This window comes from Crotalus tigris, unplaced genomic scaffold (assembly GCF_016545835.1).
Source record: "Crotalus tigris isolate CLP2741 ecotype Arizona unplaced genomic scaffold, ASM1654583v1 scf7180000018525.42219311030:4301911, whole genome shotgun sequence".
In the NCBI taxonomy this organism is placed as follows: Eukaryota; Metazoa; Chordata; class Lepidosauria; order Squamata; family Viperidae; genus Crotalus; species Crotalus tigris.
This window is the reverse complement of record NW_024097057.1, coordinates 889718-906480: the sequence shown is the minus strand read 5'-3', so window position 1 is coordinate 906480 and position 16763 is coordinate 889718. Positions and strand designations below refer to the sequence as shown.

At 43.7% G+C, this 16763-nt stretch overlaps 1 protein-coding gene across 2 annotated transcripts in view; it reads right to left on the bottom strand.

The window, feature by feature from the left end:
• Window positions 1–16763, bottom strand: part of LOC120312590 (c-Maf inducing protein) — a 118226-nt gene extending 101463 nt beyond the window's left edge. The window contains exon 1 of one of the 2 annotated variants that reach the window (XM_039353479.1): window positions 15983–16763. In XM_039353479.1, coding sequence (XP_039209413.1) covers window positions 15983–16270 — 288 coding nt within the window. In that variant the 5' untranslated portion in view covers window positions 16271–16763. Of the gene's footprint in view, window positions 1–13907; window positions 13932–15982 lie in introns of those variants that run through there. The other variant, XM_039353480.1, reaches the window with a different exon arrangement.

The window sequence follows — 16763 nt, the reverse complement described above, 5'->3', positions numbered from 1 at the left end:
TTATGATTTATCACTTTGTTGCTTGTATGTACACCAAGAGTTTATGCACCGGAGACAAATTCCTCGTGGGCCCAATCACATTTGGCCAATAAAGAATAAAGAATGAATGTTCTGGAGAAATGATTTGTAACTTACAGGTTACATTTAAAAAAACATTTGACTTACCATATAAGGTGCAGATCCTAAAGACTTAATTAGACTGCACTTAGAATACTGCATCCAGTTTTGGTCACCATATTATAAAAAAGATGTAGAGACTCTGGAAAGAGTTCAGAAAAGAGCAACAAAGATGACTGCAGGTCTGGAGGCTAAAACATATGAAGAACGGTTTGCAGGAACTGGGCATGTCTAGTCTAGTGAAAAGAAGGACCAGGGGAGACAGGATAGCAGTGTTCCAATATTTGAGGGGCGGCAACAAAAAAGAGGGGGTCAACCTATTTTCCAAAGCACCAAAAGGCAGGACAAGAAACAATGGATGGAAAATAACCAAGATGAGAACCAACCTAGAACTAAGGAGAAATTTCCTGACAAACAACTTTCCTTCAGAAGTTGTGGGTGCTTCATCACTGGAAGTTTTTAAGAAGAGACTGGACAGCCAGTTTTCTGGAATGGTATAGGATTTCCTGCTTGAGCAGGGGGCTGGACTAGAAGACCTCCAAGGTCCCTTCCAATTCTCTTATTCTGCTATTCCTATTCAGAGTTTTCTAGTGTTGACGAAGGGCATTGAAACCCGCTCATTTTTGTGTAGGATCAGATTTATTTTTTCGTGAGTCAGTTCGCTTCTTTCAAAGACCGCAGCATGATGGTGTTTGCAGAGGTGTGAGACTGGAGCTGTAAAGGCCTGTTGCCCCCTCCCTCCCCCAGATGTTTCAGGACCGCAACTTCCTGAATTCCTTGCCGGTGTGGATTTCTGGGATTTGTAGTCTTGATGCATTTGGAGGGTGAAGAAGGTCACCCTAGCCTAGGGATATGGTGGCTTCTCCTTCCATTTATTTGGCAACCAAACACTGGATAAGAAAAGGCATCCCTTTTTCCTTGCTCTTTCTGTCCCCCTGACTCCCCCAACTATTTCAATGATGCAAAATCTAAGTTGACTCATTCATCCATTCAGACGATTGCGCTGTGCAAGTGGTATTTATTTGGCAAACATTTTCACGCCGTGTCATGGCTTTTTGCTGCGCTCTGCAGCTGTAAACAGGGAAGCAAAAGAGCAGGATGGACCCCGCCTAACGCAAACCACGCAAACGATTTTATTTTGCAAACGGCCCATTGAGTGTATGTCGACTCAGATTTTTCTCTCTGAACTTGCTCTAATTTCTCCTCTTCTTGCATTCCAGATTTAAAAGGCGGCGCCGGCAGCACCCCCAAAACGCTGCTGTTAAGTTGCTGAGATGTGATAAGATTTTACCTCTGTGTTTTACAGTTTCCTCCCAGACCTTCTACAGAAGATGTGCTAATAAGAGTTATGATTCACAAGCTATTTATGGTCCCAACCTTTAGCAATAATTCAGCAGCAAGTTGGTTTCCTTCAAACAAGTTTCTCTGCCCCCCCACCCCCACCCCATCAAGCCTGGCCACAGAGTCTGTGAATGTAGTAGGAAAACAAAAAAACACACCAACAACCTCTATTTAATCACGTAGTGTAGTGTCGTGAGTGTCAAGCCAAGAGCTGGGTCACAACTGCTGTTTAGAGCCTCCTCTGAGAGGTGGGGGATGGAGATCTATGATTCACACACTGGCTTGTGAAGATTAAACACTGGAAGGGTGTGTAAGCAGCAGCAAGCACTCATCTGTAGCGTTTGCACATTCCTGTCCTGTGTATATACCGGATGACACACTTAACCACCAGACCAAATCTCTGGTGGAAGGGCAGGTAACCTAGATAAGTCACCCACAACCTTTGAAAGCACCATCTTTGTTTTAGAAGGGAGGGTTCCGCCTGACCCAGATAGTTCACATGTGGGTCACGGTCCATGTTAAGTGTTCCTTAGGTGTGGAATCTAGACAGCATACTAAAAAGCAGAGACATCACCCTGCCAACAAAAGTACGTATAGTCAAGGCCATGGTTTTTCCAGTTGCAATGTATGGCTGTGAAAGTTGGACCATAAGAAAGGCTGAGCGCCAAAGAATGGAGGCCTTTGAACTATGGTGCTGGAGAAGACTCCCTGGACTGCAAGGCAATCAAACCGGTCAGTCCTAGAAATCAACCCCGACTGCTCTTTAGAAGGCCAGATCCTGAAGTTGAAACTCAAATACTTTGGCCACCTAATGAGAAGAAAGGACTCACTGGAGAAGAGCCTGATGCTGGGAAAGATTGAGGGCAAGAGAAGAAGGGGACGACAGAGAATGAGGTGGCTGGATGGAATCACTGAAGCAGGAGGCGTGAGCTTAAATGGACCCCAGAAGATGATAGAGGACAGAAAGACCTGGAGAACGTTGTCCATTGGGTCACGATGGATCGATCGGACACCACTTCGCAGCTAACAACAAGGCGTGGAACCATAATTCACACATTATCTGATAACATGGAAGAACGTTGCTGAGCAGCTGGAAGTCAACGAAGGTCAAAAGGGACAGGACGCTTGTCTTGGATGGGCAAAGAAGCTGCACAGAGACAGAATCAAAGAGGCCAGGGCAGGATATGCCAGTCCAATCCTTACAGCTAACAAGCTGCGCTGTGTGCGAATGCAGCAGCTCGGCACAAGGTTGGGGTGGGGAAAGGGACAGCTTTGGGTGGAAGCAGAGCTGAGCTGAGCAGAAGGCAGGACTCTATAGTATGGCAGTCCTCAACTTATAGTTGAGCCCAAAATTTCTGTTGTTAAGCAAGACAGTTCTTAAGTGAGTTTTGCCCCATTTTACGACCTTTCTTCCCACAGTTGTTAAGTGAATCATTGCAGCTGTTAAGTTAGACATACGGTTATTAAGTGAATCTGGCTTCCCTACTGACTTTGCCAGTCAGAAAGTTGTAAAAGGGGATCACAGGACCCCGGGACACGAAACTGTCCTAAATACATGCCAGTTACCAAGCATGCAAATTTTGATCACGTTACAGTGGTTGTAAGGGTGTTAACACAGAAATTTAATTCAAGAAAATAATCAGTTTAATTTCTTGAATTCCTCAACCCTTACAAAATTGACTACATATTTCCATCGTATGTGTACCATAGTATTATGTGTTCCTTCCATATCATTTTATTACTGTTATCCATGTGCTCTATGCCCTACACTAAATAAATACTCAAGTGTTGTTAATTAGCCAGCTGGCAGATTCAACATTTTCAAGCATAATCCTTTAGAGGCCATCCTTTAGAGGCCATCCTAAGTTTCACAATATATTTGCAAAACTTTTTGTAGCCTTCATTTGACCCAAGAAAGGAACTGCCTCCATGGATCTGGGAGTGGGAACATGTCCAACTCCGGAAAAGTTGTGTAATGTTTGTGTAATAACGTCAGATCCTACATCCCAGTTTTACTTACAGTACACGATCAAAATAGCTCAGATCTATTTCTTAATTTAAGCGATGAGCTAAATACATTTGCAGGAGCTTTGCTGGGTAAAACCAGCAAGAGATGGAAGGATTTGGAAAATTACATATTCCTTAGTATATATTTAAGTAGGGAACACACTGTACCACCTCAATCCTTTAGTTCCTTCAAGGACTGTTTACAGTATTGTGTGAGATTAGTTTTTAGATTTTCCAAAACCTACTTCCTAAAGAAATAGTTGAATGGGTTGTTCCTTCTTTCAATGATGGCTTTGTTTTGCATTCCTGTAGTACACACCAGTTTTGGTTACCACACAGAAAATGTTCACACCGTCTTCAGAACAGGGGATACTTGCTGAGCGTCTGAAGCAGAAAAGCAAACAATCCAAATTCAGTTGTACGATCCAAACAAATGAAACAGAAAAAGAGTAGTATTTCAGCCATACAATTTTACCAAAACAAAAGCCGGAAAAAAAAAACACCCCACCCTCACTTCGATTTGCTCACTGGGCTGGTAAATTGAGACACATCAGCCTTCCACACACAAAAACAGGATTTAAGATGGTTGATTTTTTTTATTTTTTTAAGATTCTGAGTAGCATTAAATGACAAGCACCAAATGTGAAGCCTTTCATGCTGTCCTTCAGCCTTAATCCGAACCACAGATTAAGAGACTGAACAATTGTGCCTGTTTCTACTGTTTTGATCTCCAGCCTAGCTCCACAAGTAAAGCTATGTAGAATTTCGGATGAGATACCAAAAGCAATGCTTCAAAATATATTGGGGAAAAAACATAGCTCTAGTCCAGTGGTGGCGAACCTATGGCACGAGTGCCAGAGGTGGCACTCAGAGCCCTCTCTGTGGGCACGCGCGCCGTCGCCCCAGTCCTAGGCCTTCAGCTGGGTTTTATAAAACCTCTTCGCTTTAGGCCTCCTCCGCCATGTACAAAAAAAAAGGTTCAATCAATCAGTCAATTTCAACTTCTTGCGGGAAAAAAAAAAGATCTTGCAAAGTTGGAATTGATTGATTAAACTTTTTAGTCCCACCCAGTCTGCCGTTACCACCACAGCCACACCCACCTAATGGGCCACTCCCAGCCGGCACCCAACAATGCATAAGTGGGTTTGGGGTTGCAATTTGGGCACTTGGTCTCTAAAAGGTTCACCATCACTGATCTAGTCAGTAGCTCTTTAAAGGAGCTGTGTCTTTATCTGCAACAGCAACAGCATATATCACTTCATAGTGCTTCACAGACCTCTCTAAGCGGTTTACAGAGTCAGCATCTTGCCCCCAACAGTCTGGTTCCTCCTTTTACCCACCTTGGAAGGACGGAAGGCTGCGTCAACCTTGAGCCCTGACAGGATCGAACTCTAGCTGTGGGCAGTTTGCCTGCAATACTGCATTCTAATCCCTCTGCCACCAGGGCAATCACAATGCCTTGCCCTTCGCAGCTGCTACTTAACCCCAGGAAAAGACACAGCTGCTTTAAAGAGTTAGGCTATGTTTGGGCTTGGGCAGAATCCACACCACGATTTTACAACTCGATCCCAAGCCCTGAGCAAGCTTACACACCAGCGTGCAGCCACACATACTTAGAAAAAGTGGTTTCTCCTGCCTGTAAATGCATCCCAGACACATAACATCTGCTCCAATGCGGTGAGCACCCACCGTTTGTGTGATACCTTTCTATGCTGCCACAGGAACTCAAAACCTTGGCACGCTGCCTCAAGCTGTGTCTCATTTGCAGGAAACAATTCCTGGCTTGCTGCGACATGCGAAGAGCTTTCTTTCACAGCTGAGTATTCCAGCCAGCTGAAGGGACCAAGCGCCCAGCTGTTCCTGCTCACTCTTAAAGATTCATGAACATGAGCCTGGCACAGAAATCATGAGAAGCGGCTTTTAATTCAGTGACGCAAGGAAAATCCTTTGGCTTCGCTCCTTCCCCCCCCCCCCTTTACCAGTCCTCTTCCAACATTTTGTCCAGCGGGAAAGAGAACTCCAGATCAAGTTTAGCCCCAGGACAAAGCCAGAAGACAGATTTCAGCAGAGCGTTTCATTTTCGAGGAATTTAAAATCGCACCCACTTCAATTCTACCCTCAGCATTCCCATCTTTCAATCCATCGCTTAACAAAATAGGCAGCGCTCGACTTACAACAGTTCATTTAGCGACCGTTTTTCACACCTAACCAGCTTTGCAGCATCTCCATGGTCACGTGGTCAAAATTCAGATGCTCGGCAACCGACTCATATTTATGACCGTCGCAGTGTCCCGGGGTCACGTGATCCGCTTTTGCAACCTTCCTTACAAGCAAAAATCAACGAGGAAGGCAGATCCACCTAACCCTCGTGTTACTAACTTAACAAGTGCAATGATTCACTTAACAACTGCGGCAAGGAGAGTCGTAAAATGGGGCGAGCTCACTTAACAAATTTTTCACTTACCGACATAAATTTTCAGCTCAACTGCTGTCGTAACATGAGGGCAAGTTGCCAATGTCAAACCGTCCTAGTAAAGAGCAGAAATGGGCAACCAAAATAATCAAGAGGGATCAAATTCTTTCCCTACAAGACAAGGCTATAATATTATCCAGTTTAGCTGAACAATAAAAACAAGAGGAATAGATAATGTTATGGGAGATAATTCTATTAAGGACTGTTAGTCCTAAAGCAGGGGTAGTCAACCTTGGCTCTTAGCTTAGCTGGCTCAGGAATTCTGGGAGTTGAAGTCCACGAGTCATAAAAGAGCCAAGGTTGACTACCCCTGTCCTAAAGACTCAAGATGACCTCCAGATTTGGAGCAACATGCTTACAGATCCCTTTGCGGATGGAAGAAGGACATGTCACCCACCTGCTACTGGTGAGCATCCCAGAGGCAACTGGTTGTGTGGAAAACACAACGTTGAGATGGGTCTTAGAGTGGCCTAACAGGATGGCTCTTTTGTGAAGAATCATAGGCCATAAATAACCACGATGTGCTTACATTGGTGCCTACAGATATTACAATCAGGGGTGTACCAAGGATGCAGGTGCCAAAGAGGTGCATTGTCCAATAATCTGGAGACAACAAGGAGGCCTTCTGGAAGATCACTGATGGATATGGAATTCGGTCAGCTACTTGGCTGCGGGAACAGAAGAGCGGGGTATTTAAAAGGATCCCCTCCAGGTATGAAATGTGTTAAGTTACACCGCGGGACCTTTTGTGTATATATAGTAGTGTTTGCTTGAAAAACTGAGCTATTTCCTTCATTACCTCCCAAAATGCTCATTCTTCAGATTTATTATAGGATATTTAACAGGCTGCACCAAAAGCTGGACTGGAAATTGATTAATTCCCATCCATTTGCTTCTTGTGAAGCAAGTGAAAATGTTTCCAGATTGGAGGAATCTAGTGCTCAGCAAAGTTTAGCTTGGGCCATCACTCCGCCCTTAATCAACCCTTTGATCAGCAAAGGTTGACTCATAAGCAGCCCTCCACATCTTAAGCTACACTGTGCTTTGAAGCTGGATCTCGTTGGAGCCACCATATCCCATGAGCAGCCAGAAAAATCTTATTAATGACACAATCCATTTTTTTTTCCCATCAGTATCGTATCTTTTCTAATCAGAAACAAAAAAAGAAAAGAAAATGTAATGTCAGACGGAGCTGCTTGTTCTTAACTTCCCAACAGTTATGCCCTAACTAGCTTGGTGGTCTTGATAAACACTACGCTTGTAACTTATTTTGTGAAACTTTTTTTAAACCCCTAAAAGTCACTACAAACGCTTTTAAGGTTCTGTTTTTGTGGTTTCTACCTTTTATCTGCTATGGCAAACTATAATTAGGCCCCAGGCAAAAGACTAATTATGAATGCTGAGATTTCCAACCATAGAACTTCTTTAATCAAGTCAAGTTAACTGTAGTTTTGGAAGTCAGTTTTAAGAAAATAAACTCTTATTTATTTTATCTGTTACAATGATATCCTGCCTTTTCTTCCAGCAGCTGAAGTCGGCTTACATAGAGAGTTCCCTTTATTTTATTTCAACCCTAGACAACAACCCTGTGGGGTAGATAGAGGGGTGTGAATGAGCTAAAACTCTTCCTGTGTTGCAAACTCAAACAATTTGTAGAAAACAAGCTTCATTATTTGTCCCCGGTTAATTTTTTTCAAGCAGGGGTAGGCAACTTTGGCTCTTTTATGACTCGTGGACTTCAACTCCCAGAATTCCTAAGCCAGCATGGCTCAGCTTGGAAACCTCTCCCTTTCCCCTCAGCATGGCTGGCTCAGGAATTCTGGGAGCTGAAGTCCACGAGTCATAAAAGAGCCAAGGTTGCCTACCCCTGCCCCAGGGGATTCATTGTAAGAATTTAGACTGCTTGAAAAACAAAACAAAACACAGAGTGGCTTAATATACAGAAAATTGATATTCTGTTAGCTTTTCCTAAGAAAGTAAAACTCAGTGGCCTGCTTTTGAAGCTTAGAATTATTATTTTTCTTCTCCACAGTCTTGACAGTAAGGCTAGATTTACAGATGTTCTATCTTGTCTTGTGAAATCATCTCCATTTCTGTAGAACCCATGTTCTAACAATAAAAGCTGAATTTAAAAAAAAAACATGCCAAAAACTCATACTCTCTCTTTCTGTTATAATAAAAACCATCTCCAGCTTTGTCTTCTCAGCTGCAAAAGAGAAACTAAGAAATGATGAAATAGTTTCCCTTGTAACTTCCTTGGGGGAGGTTACTAGATAACTTTGGGACTATACCCAAAGGGGTATAGTCAACCTTGGCTCTTTTCTTTCTGGCTCAGGAATTCTGGGAGTTGAAGTCCACAAGTCATAAAAGAGCCAAGGTTGCTTACCCCTGTCTGACCTGTTATTATGCAGGCAGAGTCAACAAGAACTTAGCAAAAGAAAATATGCTTTTGCATTGTCCTATTTTATTTTACAGCATATGCAGGCAAAGGAGACCAGCAGACTTTCCAAATTGGGATCGTTTGGTTTTTGTTTTTTTTTAAAGGGAATGTCACAGCAAGGGGCTGATCTTGGACCTAGTTAGCAATAGCAAGAGCCCTTAGACTTATATACTGCTTCATAGTGCTTTTACAGCCCTCTCTAAGCAGTTTACAGAGTCAGCACATTGCCCCCAACAATCTGAGTCCTCATTTTACGATCTCGGAAGGATGGAAGGCTGAGTCAACTCTGAGCAGGTCAGGATCGAACTGCTGGCAGTGGGCAGAATTAGCCTGCAGTACTGCATTCTGACCACTGCACCAACGTGGCTCTTAATAATTATTTGGATGGGGCGCCAACAGGGAATCCCAAGGCTCTAGGAAAAAGTCAGAAAACCTCATGGGAGATGGCCATTTACACTGCGTTCCTCTCCCACCTCAACTGAGCTCTTGATCAATGCAAACCACTTCTGTTCCCAAGAAAACAGTAGATATGGCTACAGCTACGAGCTCTGAGCTCACCTGGAGGTAAAAACTATTTTTTAATGGCAAGGAAGTTGCTTAGAACCTTCTGCCAATTGCCTTGAGCTGCATTATGGAAAAGATGTAATAAAGAGAACTGTTGATTGGGCTGCTATATCAGCCAATAAGAAGAATTCATCATTTTATGAACAGAAAGAAAGGAGGTGAGGGGTGGGAGGGGAAAGGAAGGGAAGAAAAAAAAATAGTGCAAAAATTAATACATGAGCTGTTGTGTATCATTCCTTATTGCTGTGGTAAGCAAACACATTTAATAAACATTTTACAATGTTTCTATATTATGAATAAATATAAAAACAGGACAACACCTTCAGAATTCCAGAAAAAGTGCCACCAATGAAATGCTATTATCTGAAATTTTCAAAGAATTTCTTGAATGACACAATATTGTGGGGAAACAATATAGGAGTATCATTTTCCATCATATTATCACAGGATAACAGTGTTTTCAATTAATGATGGACAACTGGTCCATAAAACATGTTATATATAGCTCTGCTCAAACCCATACAATGTTTATATTGGGGTTTCATGGGCCAAAGAGAAGGAAAAGCAACTGGGGTATTTGAGAAACAAAATTCAAACACCCCGTTTGATTTTGATTTGAGAAAAAAAAAATTCTCTAATTTCCTAATGTCAAAAATCTTGGTTTTGCTCTTCAACTCAAGAATGGATGGTGCAAGATGAAGTTTTGCTGGATCAGAAAAAGTCTGTTTCGTTTAGGTTTTTTTTGTCCCCTCCATCAGCAACAAAGATGCTTATTAATAAAGCAAGAAAAATATCAAAAAGTCTGAAGATCAAAATCAAGCAAAAAATAGCTTTATGTGATTATATTATCATGTTTCTATGTTACAGGAACTGAAGCAGATTCCTTTAAAAAAACTGTCACTCATTTACAGTAATTACTGCTCTGTATATTCCTTTCTGATTATATTAGCACTGTTATATTTTTGGTTTTACTTCGTCATATCTTCTGGTTGCTATAATTCATTTAAATGCCAACAAAACATTATAATGTGAATTCATAACCACAAACCACAGTGTCAGCTAAATATAAAGCAGGGAGGAAAGAAAAAAAAAGAGAGAAAATATCAGCATAGGCATCAAATGTTTCGGTTAAGATTTGCTTCATTTCAGTTTTGTATTTTGCATTTATTCATCTGGACATGTCAATCTAGTGCAGTGTTTCTCAACCTGTGGGTCGGGACCCCATTTGGGGTCGAACGACCATTTCACGGGGGTCGCCAAACAACGCAGTCTGCCATTTTTCCCCCCTTTTCCTTAGCTGTGCTACTCCCTTTTATTCTATTGGCTTTTGAAAGCCAATAGAATAGACTTTCTTGAATAGAGTCTAATTCTATTGGCTTTCAAAAGCCAATAGGAATTGTCCAGACTGTCTCTGCCCTGCTGAGCCCGCCAAAAGTCCCAGTCTGCAAACGGTGCTGCACCAGTTGAGTAGTCCTCAACTTACGACCGGTTGAGTAGTCCTCGACTTACGACCAGTTGGGGGTCGCGGCATTAAAAAGGTTGAGAACCACTGATCTAGTGAATGACATCCAGCAAAGGAGGATAGAGTTTCTTTGCAAATTTCTCTACCCCCCTCCCAAAAAAGTCCTTTTTGCACTGAAAAGAGGAACTTCTAAAGTCTGACTCAGCTTTCTATCAACTTAGAAGCAGAGTGCAAACATGTAAAGTTCTTTTCTCTCTCCAATAATGAGGGCTAGAAAATTGTCCCATTTGTTGCTACTTTAAATCCCAGACAGTTTTTTTTTTAATATAGAATGAAAGAAAAATTACCTTACGTACAGAAAAAAAAATCTGTCCAAACTGGTGTTGCATAAATTCAATCACTGTGAAAAGATCGGAGAGCAACAAACCTAAAAGATTTTTATTTAATGCTGGTGTAGTTTAGTTTTTATTAGACTGACAAGTTCAGGTGTTCTTGCTCATGTTCAGAAACAAACAAGCATTCCTTTGGCATTTGTTTTACAATACTACCAAGCTCAGAAGGCAAAACAGATTATGTCCCCAAGCAAGCACTTATCTGACGATGGAAAGTTTGTAAATATTAAAATTGTTCTTTGAGGAAACCTGAGCAGTAAAATCCATAGGCATACAGCATCAGGGATAAAAATGAAGTTACTCTTAAGTATAAAATCCTGCACTATGGAAAACTACATGCATGCTGAAAAAAATGCATCTAATTTAAAGGACAATGAGGGGAAAAAAAGCCAGCATGACAACAGGGCAGATTTGAGAAAAATATACCATGATCATTTATGTGCTATCCAGTAATTGTACGTAATAGTGTATCTGTCAAAATCCTCAAAGAACTAAAATCTGCAGCAGAACCAGCTTGGATTTTAACCAAAATTAGCTGCACCAAACTACTCCCTGTATCCAATGTTTGCCCCCCCCCTTCCTCCCTCCCGATTTTCAACTTTGTGCTATGTGAAACTGGTTGGCTTATTCGTGAATCTTGGTTTAATGCAATGGGAGAATCCAGGCACAATTCTCTGAGACCCCTGCCAAAATGTTGCCTTTCTTTTTCTGAGTTTGTTTTTAACTGAAAATCTTTAATTTTTAAAAAAATGTAAATGGAAAGAAAGAAAGAAAGAAAGAAAGAAAGAAAGGGGAGGGAGGGAGGAAAGAAGAAAAGAAGGAAGGAGAGGAAGGAAGGAAGGAAGGAAGGAAGAAAAGGAGAGGAAGGAAGGAGAAGAAGAAGAAGAGGAGGAGGAATGGAGGAAGGGAGGGAGGAAGAAGGGAGGAAGGAAGAAGAGGGAGGAAGGAAGGAAGGAAGAAAGAAAAGAAAAAAGGAAGGAAGGAAGGAAGGAAGGAAGGAAGGAAGAAAGAAAGAAGAGGGAGGGAGGGAGGGAAGAAAGGAAGGAAGGAAGAAAGGAAGGAAGGAAGGAAGAAAGAAAGAGAAGAGGCAGGGAGGAAGGGAGGAAGGAAGAGGAAGGGAGGAAGAAAGGAAGGAAGGAAGAAGGAAGGAAGGAAGGAAGGAAGGAAGGAAGGAAGGAAGGAAGAAAGAAAGAAAGAAAGAAAGAAAGAAAGAAAGAAAGAAAGAAAGAAAGAAAGAAAGAAATTGATTGATTTGTGGACTTTTAACTCCCAGAATTCTTCAGCCAGCACAGCTTTTGGGATTCTGGGAGTGGAAGTCCACACCTTTTAAAGTTGCCAAGGTTGAAGGATACTTGTCTAAAGGTTGCTTTCTGGGTCTCTCACTAGGGCAACTGTTGAAGAACCAGCTATCAGCTCTCTACCTGGGTCTTAAAGGTGGAACAGAAAAAACTCCCACGAACAAAAACTGCCCCTTTCTAAAAGAAGAAAACACAGCCAAAGACTTACTATGTATACATATAAAACAGAGAACGGAGGCAATTTGGCCTCTGATGTATCAAGCATAAACACAATTGATACACTTGAGTTAATCTTCTTTTGCTTTCACTTCCGCAAGATCCATCTCTCCTGGATAGCAGCTGGCCAGGGAATTCTGGGACTTAAAAGTCCACAAGTCTTAAAGTGGCCAAGGTTGGACACCCCCTGCTTTAAAGGAAAAATGAGGTACATGCTTTTTTGGGGCCTACCTGGCCTATTTTAAAATCCAAATCAGAAAAAGGAACTCCTGGGTATGTGAAGATTTTACTCGCAGATGCAAGTCCTAAGATCAGGCAATAGCCAGATTTCTTTTTATCCACAAGTATAAAAACTAGGACCGTAGTAAACAAGTCAATGATTTAGTATCAAGCAGAAAGAATCAGAACTGTGCAACAAGTTCCAGTTAAAATGATGTATTGTTCCTACTTATGCACAGGAATTTAATCAACTAACCGTCAATACTAAATTGGTGCTAGATAAGGATCAACAGAACTCAAGAGGAGTTGGATTCAAGAGTGTTTGTGGGAACGTAACAACTCTAGGCCAATTCCTCTCTTGACTCCGCCCCCAGGCCCTGCCTGCTCTTCACCTACAGTTAAGGATTTCAAGTCTATTATTATGCCATATTTATTAAATACGTGACTGGTTAAATTGTTTCATCTAATGCCAACTTTAGATTCTGTTTTTAACTTACTTTTGGGCTGCAAATTGAATTGAACTGAATTGTTTTTGTGCTGAAGAAAAAGAGGAAGTTTTCACATGGTGAAACGCAGAAACTTGACTGTCTTTGCACCAGCCAAAGGCTGCACTCTTAAAGGGGAGAGCGCTACTGTAGATATTCAGAACTTTTCTCTAACATTTTAACTGGGATCTTTCCCAACAATTAGATCTTATTCCCCCAAATCATAAGCCTCCGTGGGAGATCTCTGCGGTATTTGTTGTTCAAAAAAAGCTCCTACCGATCAAAATGCAATGTCTCTAAATATTTGTTTTCCAGTTACTTATTATAACAAGTCTATTTTCCCACCTCCATCAATCTTCTTAAGACAGTCCAGTTTATCACTCATCAGCTCTGTGAACTCTTGAGTCTTTAGAACTTCTAGAAAATGTTTCTATCTCACATTCTTCTTCAAAGCAATAGCACTTAAGACTTATACACTGCTTCACGGTGCTTTACAGCCCCCTCTAAGTGGTTTACAGAGTCAGCATTTTACCCCCAACAATCTGGGTCCTTGTTTCCTTGCAGACGTTTCATCACCAAACTAGATAACATCATCAGTGGCAGCAGAGAGTTGAATTTGCTCTCAATTTATATTCTAGTGGCTTGCTCTGTGTTTACTACTGGAAAATAGCCTGGGGTTTCCTAACCCTGATTTTAAAAATGCAAGGCAGGGTTTGTATAGCACACCAGATCCTGGTAAATGCACTCTGGTGTTTTTTTTAAAATAAAAAATAAAAAAAACAAAAAATAAATAAAAAATAAAAATAAAAAAACGCTGCTCTACCCAGAAATATTTTCAGTTGGCTGTTCTGACTAGGCTTGATATGAAAACCCAAAGAATTAGGAAATCCCACCTTAATCATGTGAGCAAAATGCACGCTTGTCACTGAAGCCAATCGCAGACAAAAGCCACCCTCTGTAAACGAACAGGAAAGAGAACTGAAAGGGAGATGGAGATAAAACAGGAGAAAAATGAAGGCTGCAATCGTTACGCCCTTACTTAGCAGTAAACGGAGGCCCTTCAGTAAGGCGGTTAGGAGAGATTTTGCATAAACTTTGATCTCACTCCAGCCACAAAATGAAGGGCCAGGGGCTGAGCTGATACGCCATAAGAAGTCCTAAAGACCTGGCTTTGGCTAATCAGGATGTGTGAACTGGCTGTGTCACAGGTTAGGAGGAAGGAGCGTAGTCCTTCCACTATTTATACGATGACGGTGAGTCACGCAGGATCTAAAGAGCACCACCTTCATCGGAAGGCCCAAAGTCCAGGATAGTTGTTAATTCTGAAAACAGGTAACTGCTGCTGATGTCTACCTGTGGTTCTCACTGATCAACTTCAGGTAGCCAACTGGAAAATGGGGGGCTGTGCAAGGAAACTGAGTTATCAACCTTTCTGTTACTGACTCTGCAGACTAATTGTATACTCTCTTCAGCCTGCTGCTCGCTGGCAACCTACCTTGCAGGGTCATTGTGAACTTTTAAGAGATGCTTGCATCACCAACACCTTATCAAGAGGGTCAACATTCATTTTATACACGAGAAGAAGTAAAAACCCACGGTTCTTGAACTGAGATGAAATTTAGTCTCATAAAGAAGACTAAAGTATCATGGTATCTGCCATCCAGTCTAAATCCAGCAAGCTATGTTATCTAAGCTGGGAGGGAGCAAATGCCATCTTCCATTTTCTGAAATCTAGAACAGGGAAATGGACATTTCAGGAGAATTAATACAATCATTTCAAATCCCAAGAAGGGGCAGCAGCAGATTCTTCTAATTTTCTGCTTTCTAGACGGGGTGGGCTACAACTTCCCATGATCTGGGTGGACTACACTCTCCATAACCCTTAGCTTGCTCACCCACATTTCGAAAGAGTCAAAAGGAAGAAAGATCAATCCTGGCTCCAGTCTTCAAGAGAGCAAAGTTTCATAAAGGTACCGTCTACTTTTCAGAATCCAACTGAAAACCCCAAAATAATAATAATAATAATACATATTGTTCCTTGAACTAGTCAACCACTCCAAAGCCTATTTGTTTTCCATTCGAAGTTTGATTTGTTCTTCATTCTTCCTTTAATTATAACTCAGCAGTTTTACGAACCAGCCAACCTGATTAAAAAACAAAGAAACCTCAACCTCCGAAGAAGGAAATGATTAAAATCTAAGTAATCAGGCATCTGAATGCTGAAGAAAGAGGAAGCAAAGTCTTCCATCATGAGATGTCACCGATGAATAACTCAATTACAATAGCCATCTCAAGAACGGAAAGACAAGCCCTTAACCAACAGGATTTTTTGCTCACCTTCTCCTTTCAACCTCAGATATTCCAAACTGCCGGAAGGCCAAGAAGATGACAATTGGATTAGGAACAATAAAAATTAATCCTTTTTTGTTTGTTTTTTTAAGCGGCCTAAAGTCCAAAGGTTGCTTCTCTTGGAGGCTTTGTTCAATAGCGCCTCTTTTGACCTCAGAGACCATCCTTCAGGCATGCCAGATTTTGCAAAATTTTATGTCGGGGCAGGGGGGGCAGGTTCCAGCTCCCACCATCCAGGGGTTGAACCACAACTCTCCCCCAGCCCCACTAAGCACAGAGAAGGGACTTGGGTGCAAGGAGGGAGCCTATTTCAAACGGGGGGGGGGTGCAAAGGGCAAGGAAAAGCGAGGGAAAACGGCCCTCTCTGCAAGCCAAGTCGTGGGAAAGCTTCCCCCAAACCACGTCGGGCCAAGCCAACCCAAAACGGGTTCAACCCCAACCAAGCCAGGGCTTTGGGGCTTCAGGTACAAAACCAGCCAAGGGCCGCCTTGCAGGTGGGCTGCTTTTGTGCCTTGACAGCCCCCCCCCCAGACCTGGCCCGGTGGGCATTCAGACAACCCAATGTGCAAACCCCCAAGTCAGACCCGAGGGGGGGGGCGCGGCGGGGAGGGCCACTCACCGTCGCGGAGGCCAGGCTGTGGTCGGCCAGGGCCAGGTGGTGGGGCTCCCAGCGGCGCAGGAATTTGGAGGTGAGGATCTTGCTGAGGAAAGTCCGCGGGTGGCGCACGACGCACACCTGGATGTCCCCTTCCTGGAGCAGCTTGTACCTCATGCCGCCGCAGTGGACGCCTCGCCGGCACGGCGCGGCCCCCATCTTGGTCCCGTCGGGCGCCTCGCCCAGCAAGGGCTTGCTCTCCTCCGGCGGGCGGGGGTCGCTGCCGCCCCCGCAGCCGCTCGGGCAATCCATGCCGCCCCTCCCCGGGCGCGGCCGGCCGGCCGGCGGGCGGGCGGGCGGCGAGAAGGGCGCGGAGCCGAGCCGAGCCGAGCCGGATCTGGGGGGGCTCTAGCCCCGGCCGTGCCCGATCCTGTCGACGGAGGCGCGCCGAGCACCCATGCGCCGCCGGAGCTGCGCGGCCAGGCGGCGCCCGCGGAGACAAAGGCGGCGGCGAGGCAAAGGAGCCGACGGCCTCCAGCCGGGCCGGGCCGGGAGGAGAGGCGCTGCCCGCTCGGCTCGTGCACGTCTGGATGCGGGCGGACGCGTGTCCCGGAGCCAGGGGCGGCGTCGAAGCCCGAGGAGCCGCCGGAGGAGAAGCGAGCGGGGCTGGAGCGCCTGGCAGGAGCCGCTCCGGAGCGCCTCTGATTGGCTTCCCCGGTCATGTGCGGCCGCTCTGACGTCAATGCGAACCCGGGCAGCTGCTGCTGCTCCTGCCGCCGCCGCCGCCGCCGCCTGCCCCGCCGGC